This window comes from Myxine glutinosa, chromosome 2, assembly GCF_964187855.1.
Source record: "Myxine glutinosa chromosome 2, kmMyxGlut1.1, whole genome shotgun sequence".
Taxonomy (NCBI): Eukaryota; Metazoa; Chordata; class Myxini; order Myxiniformes; family Myxinidae; genus Myxine; species Myxine glutinosa.
Window position 1 is genome coordinate 18,525,056 of NC_136262.1, and position 9,694 is coordinate 18,534,749.

Below are 9,694 nucleotides of genomic sequence, written 5' to 3' on the forward strand. Positions count from 1 at the left end.
TACGCAACTGTGATTAACACCACAGTTACGGATGGCCGATTTGCGAGACTTTAACTCCCGAGGCGAACACTCAATGGCGGACTCAAGTTCAACACAAACGCGCGGAATGGCGGGACACAGCGAAGGCTCCGCAACCTTACCTATTAAAATCAAACACCCAGGAAAACTGCGTTCAGATATATATACAGAAAATAATATAAGGATTTATTATCGAATAGTAATACAGTGAAAAAGCCGCGCCGGTAAATCTAATAACTCTAAATCGGGACGTCCCCACACGACTGACAGCAAACACGATACGAGGGAGATTATGAATACAAAAATAACACGTCACGTCGTTCAAATGTACGCGGATGCGGCTTATCTGTCTTTTGGTTGTCTTGGTGGCGGCCGTCCACACCGCTCCTTTTGGCCCGATCGCACACCACCAGGTCCTTCGCTCCAAGCTCCACGAGGCCCCGCTCCAAGCACCACGCGTCCGACGCGTGGCCAGCAGCTTCACACGAGGACGATCTCCACAAGGCCCGTGCACCAATGGTTCAACGGAGGGCTCGACTTGCAACGAACTGCTGCGAACTGCCGCGTGCTCTGTGGGCTTGGTGTGCTCGGTGTGTGAACGAACTCTCCACCAACTGCCTTCGGGGAGCTTTTCCACCAACTGCCTTCGGGGAGCTTTTCCACCAACTGTGTCTCTGCGTCGACTGTGTGCTCCAACCAACTCCTACGAACTCTCTGGTGTCTCTCTGGACTGCCACGAACTCAACTGCTGAAATGGCGTCCGACCGTCGCATATATTGGTGGCCGATGACGTCCCATTGGCGCACTCCTCAGCCAATCACAGCCTCCCAACTCGCCCAGGTCACGCCCTCTGCGGCATGCGACTCCTGACATCTCCCGTCCGCGACCCCCCCCCCCCCCCCCCCCCGCGGTCGTTTTGTAACACGTGCCAGCGAGGTTGGTAGGCCTTTGAGGTGCGAACGGCGGCGGCCAACCGTGGCGGTGTTTTTGGCCTGGTTTCCTGTCTATTTATTACGAAGTCAATGTCAGGGAAAGGGAATTATTTAATGTTGCGCTAAGGACCTAACTAATGTTTATGTGGTTTGCAGTGCCATAATGGACAGAGGTTTGACTACCAGGTGAGACTCACAGGGGCGTTACCTTTAATCCCTCACTATTTAACACTCGGACCTCCAGGTAGATCCACAATCATACATCTTACCCCGACAACCGCCTAAACATCAAGAACTTATTACATGTAGAGTCCCTGTCACGACAGCCGAATACCTACCTATTCAGATCTACCTAGCTCTAGATATTGCTCTACCAAATTCATAACAATATTGTTGCGGTTTTAGAACCCACACTTGTAAATATGACATCACTTGTATATATGACATTAACGGTTAAAGGTAGCACCCCTAGTTAGGCCACAAGCAACACGTAGGCCACCTTAGAAATTCCAGTTATTTCATTATTATGTGTTTTAGATAAGGCCGGGTTTCCAATAGTTGAATCTGCGTTGCGTTAATCAAATAAGAGTAGGTCCCCAATCCAATTCCGGCCATTTTGCCAACCTCTCTCTCCAAGCGACGCCATTACGCGCCTGCGTTAGCAGCGTTCGCTGCCTTGAGCTGAAGCTCGCTCAAACGACGCCATAAGCCATGTGGTTAGGCCCGAGAAAAGGGGCGGACCGGCAAGAAGAAGGTGTGGGCATGTCAACCAGCCATCAAAGGCGTGGCCTGTAAGCCCTCACCAGCCAACCAGGGCTGATGTAACATTGCTGGCAGGCGTGGCTTTTTGGCTCGCGGAGTGATCGCGCGGAGCGTTATAAAAAGGCGAGTGCAAAGCCCTTTCACGGACTTATCCAGGAGCGCACTTTTGCAACGGACTTGGTCGGCAGCGTGCATGACAGACGGACTTGGTCGGGAGAGTGCATTGAAAACGGACTACTTGTCGGGAGCGCTGGTTGCTTCAAAAGACTGATACGGAGCGCACATTTGGAAGAGGACTCACTCGCTGGCGCTAAGAGAACTTGGAGAGGGTGCGTTTAGCACGACCGTACAAATATTACGTACGAAGGACACCAGCTTTCCCCCCGCTATATACAAGGTCCAACGATACGCGGAGCTGCCTGCCGGGTTTCGCCCGCGGAACCGGAGCCTGGACGGGAGTCGACTGGAGCCTGGACCCTCTACCTGACCATCTACCAGCTACAATCCCCGTGTGAGTGTATGTTTGTCTGGGGTCCTAGGTTAAGACTGTTTTTAAGACTGCCCTGTGTCCTTCTTCCTCTTCCTTTCTTGTATATTCCTTTCGTTTCCTCTTCTTTCTGTATATTTGTTAATAAAGCCATCTTTGTTCTTCCTACCTTCTGGTTTCCTCTCCATCCGATCACATCCGTCCTTTCCATCATTGGGTAAACGTGGCACGATTGAAACCGCTAGAATCAGGTTTAGTCCGATTGTTAATAGCTCAGATCGCGGATTGCTATCCGCTCGGCATTTTCCACCATATCCGTGGTTCGAGCGGGAGTTATTCCCTCGTTTCCGGCTGGCGTTAGTACTTAGGTAGCAGCGAACTCCTAGGCCTAGCAAACCCTACCTAACGCCGCGCCGGGAAGGACGTTATAAGTACCAGGACTAGAGACGGCCAGCTTAACATGCCAAGGGGATTAACCCCCCCTTGCTAAGGGGAGTGCCGTCTCTGAGATCCGTAACAATATATATATATATATATATATATATATATATATATATATATATATATATATATATATATATATATATATATATATATATATATATATATATATATATATATATATATATCTATAATTCCAGTAATCTCTGTGTGTCTGTGTGTCTGTGTGTCTGTGTGTCTGTGTGTCTGTGTGCCTGTGACCGCTGTTTCTCGACAACCACGGGTCCGATATACTTTTAACTTGCCAGGTATATTGCTGGGGACCCGAGGATGTGCCTTTTCAAGGTTTCATATTAATCGGACAATTACTTACCGAGCTATGTCCAAAAAACGATTCAACCAATCAGAGAGCAGCGAGCTATCACGTGTGCCGAACGTGGCGATCAGACTCTGCCTCGGACGGCACATTTGACAGCGTATTCATTTATTTCACGTTGGAAAACTATGTTGCCGTTAAACTATGTTTTAAAACGAATTCAAACTGCGATTAAATTAAAACGATTCATCGTAACTGCGATTTGCGAACTTCCGGACAGTGAAGACTGTCCGGCAGCACGCTTTCCGGCAGCCAATCACAGAACGCTTTGTTGCGTAGGCGTGGCCGATGTGAGACGAGCGGAGCTGAGCGCGTTACGAGCTGACCGCCATTACGGTACGTAATTCGATTTCTTATGCGCATTATTTCTCCCAATTCAGTCAGAGCGAAGGGCGGAAGCGAAGAGCGTTGTTTTTTTTGTTTACGGGCGTACGGGCGGGGTAGAGCGTACGGGTAGCGTTTTTTTTTTTTTTTGGCAAGGAACGGGCACCCACGTACGGGCAATGCCCTAGTATATATAATTCCACTAATCTCTGTGTGTATGTTTGTTTGTATGTTTGTATGTTTGTATGTTTGTCTGTGACCGCTGTTTCCCGACAACTACCGGTCCGATATACTTGAAACTTGCCAGGTATATTGCTGGGGACCCGAGGATGTGCCTTTTCAAGGTTTTAAATTAATCGCAGAAGTAGTTACCGAGCTATGTCCAAAAAACGATTCAACCAATCAGAGAGCAGCGAGCTATCACGTGTGCCGAACGTGGCGAACAGACTCTGCCTCGGATGGCACATTTGAGAGCGTATTCATTTATTTCCCGTCGGCAAACTATGTTGCCGTTAAACTATGTTTTAAAACTAATTAAAACTAATTTGCGATTCATCGTAACTGCGATTTGCGACCTTCCGGACAGTGAGGACTGCACTTCCGGCAGCCAATCACAGAACGCGTTATTGCGTAGGCGTGGCCGATGTGAGAGCGAGCAGCGAGCCAAGCCCAGCGCGTGCGCCATTACGGTTCGTAATTCGATTTCTTCCGGAGAAAATAATAATTTCTCGATTTCTTATGTGCATTATTTCTCCCAATTCAGTCAGAGCGAAGGGCGGAAGCGAAGAGCGTTGTTTTTTTTGTTTACGGGCGTACGGGCGGGGTAGAGCGTACGGGTAGCGTTTTTTTTTTTTTTTGGCAAGGAACGGGCACCCACGTACGGGCATGCCCTAGTATATATAAAACACAGTTTGTGTGTGTGTGTGTGCGTGTGTGTGTAATGTTACCGATAGACTCCGAAACGGAGAGGCTCACGTGCTTGATATTTGGCATAGACATGGCCATTGAGCCTGGGACGAACATGGCTGAGACCATATTTGACGAGATCCATATTTTTTATTCATATTGACCTCAGCGCATTTCAGTGAAGTACCCGCTAATCTCAGCCAGTGCGAGCAGCTCGTTGATTCGCTCAGAGCGATCACGTGATGTTCCATCCCGTCACACGTCACACGTTTGCACGTGATTCAGGGCGAAAAGCGATTGCGTTTTTCACCTTTATGCGACCGTGTTTTGTGTCGATTTTGTGCGATATGAATTAAATTTTAATTCATATTTCGTGTTTACGAATTCGAATACGAAGGATTTCCCCTTTCGATTTCGAATACGAATCGAATACGAGCTTGAGTCGAGAGGGCGAATGTACGGGTTGGGAATGTATGGGTCTCCCCTCCCCCACCCGGCAATGCCGGGTACTTCTGCTAGGATCACGTGATGTTCCAACTTTGCCGCCATAATCTCACAGTTATGCGTTCGCACGTAATTCAGTTTTTCACATTTCAGCGAGGAACATTGCCATTCACACCACATAGGTTTTTTTTCACTTTCATCTGATATTTGTGATTTATTTCAAACAAACTGTATTTCCCATCTACACGGCCATGTATTCCTATTAACGTTATGTAAAGTACATAAATTGTGTGGATTACATTACATCATTTCTGGATGTGATCAATTACCAGTAACCATCTATATCCCTCCCCTCCCCTTCCCTCCTCCCCCTCCCTTTCCCCCCTCCCCCTCCCCCTACCCTTCCCCTCCCCCCTCCCCCTCCACCTCCCCCTCCCACTCCTCTCCCCTCCCATCCCTCCCCCCTCTCCTCCCCTCCCTCTCCCCTCCCCCTCCCTCTCCCCTCCCCCTCCCACGCCCGCGACGACGCTCGTGACGACAATACCCTTTCGCCCAATTTGGGCTGAAGGCTGAAAACGGTGAGCCTGAGTTATATAACTAAGCAAATAGCAAAGCTAAAGTCATCAGGACGAACATGGATTAGATTCGGATTTCAGCTGCTGCTCCTAAAAAACCCAAACCCACAAAGACACAGCCAAACGAGCCGGACAAAAAACATTGGGATGAATACAGACCCCTCCTCTGGCGACCAACCCTCAAGTTATTGATGCATCTGCTCGTTATTGTTTGCCTGCCACATCCTGTCGTTTCACTCTTCCAAGAGCCTTGACAGCTGTTGAGGGCAAAAAAAGAGAAAAAAGTGGACTTACCTTTTGAGCAAGGCCAGCACGAGTAGGCCTACCAGGAGGTGGCCTTGGGTCCAAACACTGCTTGGCAATCTTCGGCAGAATATTCCTTTTTTCTTCCTGTACAGCAAGAGAAATATCGCAATAGGTCAGAGGGAGGAGAAATATCGTAATAGACGAGTTGCATTTCCCGTCATCAAACGACCCACGACCGAACACACAATAAGCGCATTTTCGTTATTTGAGAGAAAACAAAACAGAAACTCACGTGGGTTCGCTGAGGACCACCTGTCGCAACATTTCGGCGCCCACGAGTCGCCATCTTCGCATTTACCGAAAATCCGCGAAAAATCAGTCACTTTGCTCAATAGAGCTCTTCACCCTCGCTCTGTTAAACGCTCGAATGAGCCAGTGCTTGGCTTGTGAACCAGCGGCTTTATTACGTTCTCAGCAGAGTGATTGTCATTTGTCTCCCTTAGTTACAGACGGAAGCAGGGATCAAATGTGCGAACAATCTGTGACGAACGCAATGCAGTTATGACGTCATTAACGTTTTATTTTGAATCGTTTTACCTGGCTATATTAATGGATGTAAAACGTAAGGTATCTCTTCTGTCGACAATAACCTCAAACATTGTAATTGTCTTGTTTTTGCTATTAATATTAATATAATAATTCCAGTAAGTTGTCGCGTATGGAGTTTTTCACGTCAGTGCAAGTGGAGGGAGGATATTCATTCCAACTGTTGAAGCTGGCACTAACGGCCATGTCGGTATAATGCACAGCAGTGTCAAACGGCATGAATGTGAGGAGCGTGCTTTTGGGTGTACAGTACTCCCAAGCATGTACAGCACTGTGTTAATATTTTATTGTAATATGAATTCTCTACAAAGGAATTTCAACACGGAAGGACATTAGGTCGATCAAAGTGATAACTTTTGACTTGCTCGTGTGTGGATGGTTCATGCTATCTGGGGTGTGTTCCTTTAGCAAGCAGCTTGCCATCGCTTGCCAAGCAGCTTACGTGATTCAAAGCACTCAAGCAAGCACTGGCTGGAACGGAGCGCTCGACACCGCTTAACAACATGGCGTATCTCATGGAAACAATGGAATGCGAAGCGTGGTGTGGTGTTGAGGTACTTGGGTCCTGCGTTCGGGCCCCTATCGTGCCATTAAATAATTCCAGGTGGGTTAATTCAGCCTCTCATCATATCAAGGTCGGAAAATGAGTACCAGATGACACAAAAAAACATCGATGACTGATAGTGATACAATTACAAGAAAACATAGCAGGAGACGGGGCAAGACGAGACAGCACCAGGCCTAAGAGTATTAGTAAGACAGGCAGGCAGGACGACCTCCTTAAAGCTCTCCACCTCAATTCTCCTCAGAACTCATGCAGTTTTCCTCACAAAACTCACGCTCCTCGACACGCTGTTGGCAAACCCCCACCCCTCCAGACGTTGGGCTCCGCCCCATTCCATCAGATGATCACAGATAGCACCTTTTAGCTTCTGCATTGTGTGGTCCAACAAAGTGAAAAATGAAGTCAATCATAATACGTACATCTATGATAATAAAAAGCAGTGTGTGGTGTGTGTGTGTGTGTGTGTGTGTGTGTGTGTGTGTGTGTGTGTGTGTGTGTCTGTGTGCGTGTGTGTCTGTGTGCGTGTGTGTCTGTGTGCGTGTGTGTCTGTGTGCGTGTGTGTCTGTGTGCGTGTGTGTCTGTGTGCGTGTGTGTCTGTGTTAATGTGTGTCTGTGTGCGTGTGTGTCTGTGTGTGTCTGTGTGCATGTGTGCGTGTGTGTCTGTGTGTGTGTCTGTCTGTCTGTGTGTGTGTGTGTGTGTGTGTGTCTCTCCTTCATAACTCAAAAACCATAAAACCTAGCGGCCCCATAATTTGCATGGATCGTGTGCTGTCTACTACAAGAGTGTGTAGATGCTACATCATGATCGATGCTACAAGAGTGTGTGTGCGTGTGTGTCTGTGTGTGTGTGCGTGTGTGTCTGTGTGTGTGTGTGTGTGTGTGTGTGTGTGTGTGTGTGTGTGTGTGTGTGTGCGCGTGCGTATCTGTCTCTGTGTGTGTCTGTCTGTCTGTCTGTGTGTGTCTGTCTGTGTGTGTCTCCTTCCTAACTCAAAAACCATAAAACCTAGCGGCCCCATAATTTGCATGGATACTTCTCGACCTCCAAGCGATTGCATGAATGAAAACTGGGTGTTTGAGTATGTTTTTGAAAATCATTTACACCAACAGGCTTACCTTTGGTCATCCTGTATTCATGTCGCTCAGCTAGGGGTCTTAATTCTGCCATTTTGTCCGGTCAACTCAAGTATGCCTAGCCTCAGAACAGGTTGGTTTCTGTACAATAAAGCTTCATATCTATGAATGATAACATAGCTGATCTAAATACCTAAGAATGGTAATATAGCTGATCTTCATATCTTCAAATTCCTGTATTCCTGTATACATCGCAGTGCTTATAAACAGCAGCATTCGTGCCTTTATTTAATTTCCGCAAAGCTCGAGAATCTCTTCACCTGAACCAAATTTCAATTTTTACCATTAAACCATTAAACAATTAAAAAATGTTCATTTATGTAATTCGAACATTGTTGGACACTCTGGGCATCTCGACAGTAATGTTGGAGTGCTTGCTTGAATGCTTAAACTGCTTGGCGAGCGCTCTTCAAGCAGCTTAATAATGAACCTCCTTCGTTACTCGACTCTTTTCGAAACTGTCCTACGTGGCAATGCCCGGAAATCAAATGCATGCCGTGCCTTATGTGTACCTTATTCAAAAACTAGCCTTTAAACTTAAATTTAATTATTTTCAAAATAAGACATGGTAATTTACCATCTTACTTAAATTGGATTTCAATAGAACATCCTGTTTCTACCAAACACAGCAAACAATAAAAGGTAAACAAAACAATCACGACTATTTCAAAGCAATCCAATCCATTCTCAAAAGCAATTGGGAAATGGTCAAAATATTGCAACATTTTAAGGGGGCGGGGGGACGGGAGGGGATGTTAAAGATTACCTTAGAACAGATAGAACTGTATAGAGTAGTAAGGTCCTTGTGCGAGTAGTTAGCCGATCTCGATGTAACAAGCTGGGACACGTCAGCTTAAGGATTGTCTTGTATGAATGTGCACCATATGGAGGGTGGTGCGTTGTAATAAATAGTGAGGGTTTAACATAAGTCAGACATGTGTAAAACTTCTTGTAATCCACCGGATGGCTACAGAAGAGCAGGGGAGAGCGATGCACACTGAGATGGGGCCCTGTCAGGCAAGGGGGGGAAGGGCCAGATCGATGGTCGTCTCGAGGGTCAGACCTCTGCACATCTCCAGCGATGCACACTGAGATGGGGCCCTGTCAGGCAAGGGGGGGAAGGGCCAGATCGATGGTCGTCTCGAGGGTCAGACCTCTGCACACCTCCAGGGGGCAGAGTGTTTTCCGAAGAGTGAAGGGGGGAGACTGTATCGTGTGGGTTCGGTGTGTTGAAGGATCGTGCTGGTTTGAGGAAAATCAGCAATGTGCCAGGAGGGAGGAGTTTGAAAGGCGTGGAAGGATCGCGCTGATTCTGAGAAGTTCTGAGGGGATTTGGAGAGTGTCCGAGAGTGTTTCTGGATCACATTGAGAGGAAAGCATTTGGAGATCTTCCTGCCTGCCTTCGGCCTGTACCTGTTCTCATTTGTCTGCTGCCTATTGGTCAATCTGCCCGTCTCCTCATCACATGCTCGTCCCACCTGTCATAGCTGCTTCAGCACTAACCTCCCCGACCCCCCCAGCCCTCCCACCTCCTTCGATGTGTGCACCACCAGAGATAAGTCACTCGGTTATTTTCCCTTTCCCTGTTTGTGATTGAATCTGGAGTGAGATGCCTTAGATTTCTTCAGATATATTTTACCTCATTGCACATAGTTATTTGTTGTTTCTTGCATTTTTTTCCCCTCCCCAATCGCCGTCATATTTATCCGTCGGGTCAATTCGATTTCCCTGCGATGTGCAGAGATACGGTGTACCTATTCTAAATCGGGGTATACACCGGGATTCATCCCAGCAAGCGGGTACTCAATTTGCCGACCTCGGAAGGATGACAGGCTGAGTCAACTCCCCTGGCATTAATTCAGCGATCGATCGGGATTCGAA

General features: G+C 47.4%; 1 protein-coding gene across 1 annotated transcript in view; it reads right to left on the reverse strand.

Moving 5' to 3' along the window:
• LOC144890758 (uncharacterized) overlaps window positions 1–6,173 on the reverse strand; it is a 127,960-nt gene extending 121,787 nt beyond the window's left edge. The window contains exons 1-2 of the mRNA XM_078772567.1: window positions 5,804–6,173; window positions 5,560–5,655 (exon numbers count right to left, since the gene is read on the reverse strand). Coding sequence (XP_078628693.1) covers window positions 5,560–5,655; window positions 5,804–5,857 — 150 coding nt within the window. The 5' untranslated portion in view covers window positions 5,858–6,173. The remainder of the gene's footprint in view (window positions 1–5,559; window positions 5,656–5,803) is intronic.
• Between the last annotated feature and the right edge of the window lie 3,521 nt (window positions 6,174–9,694).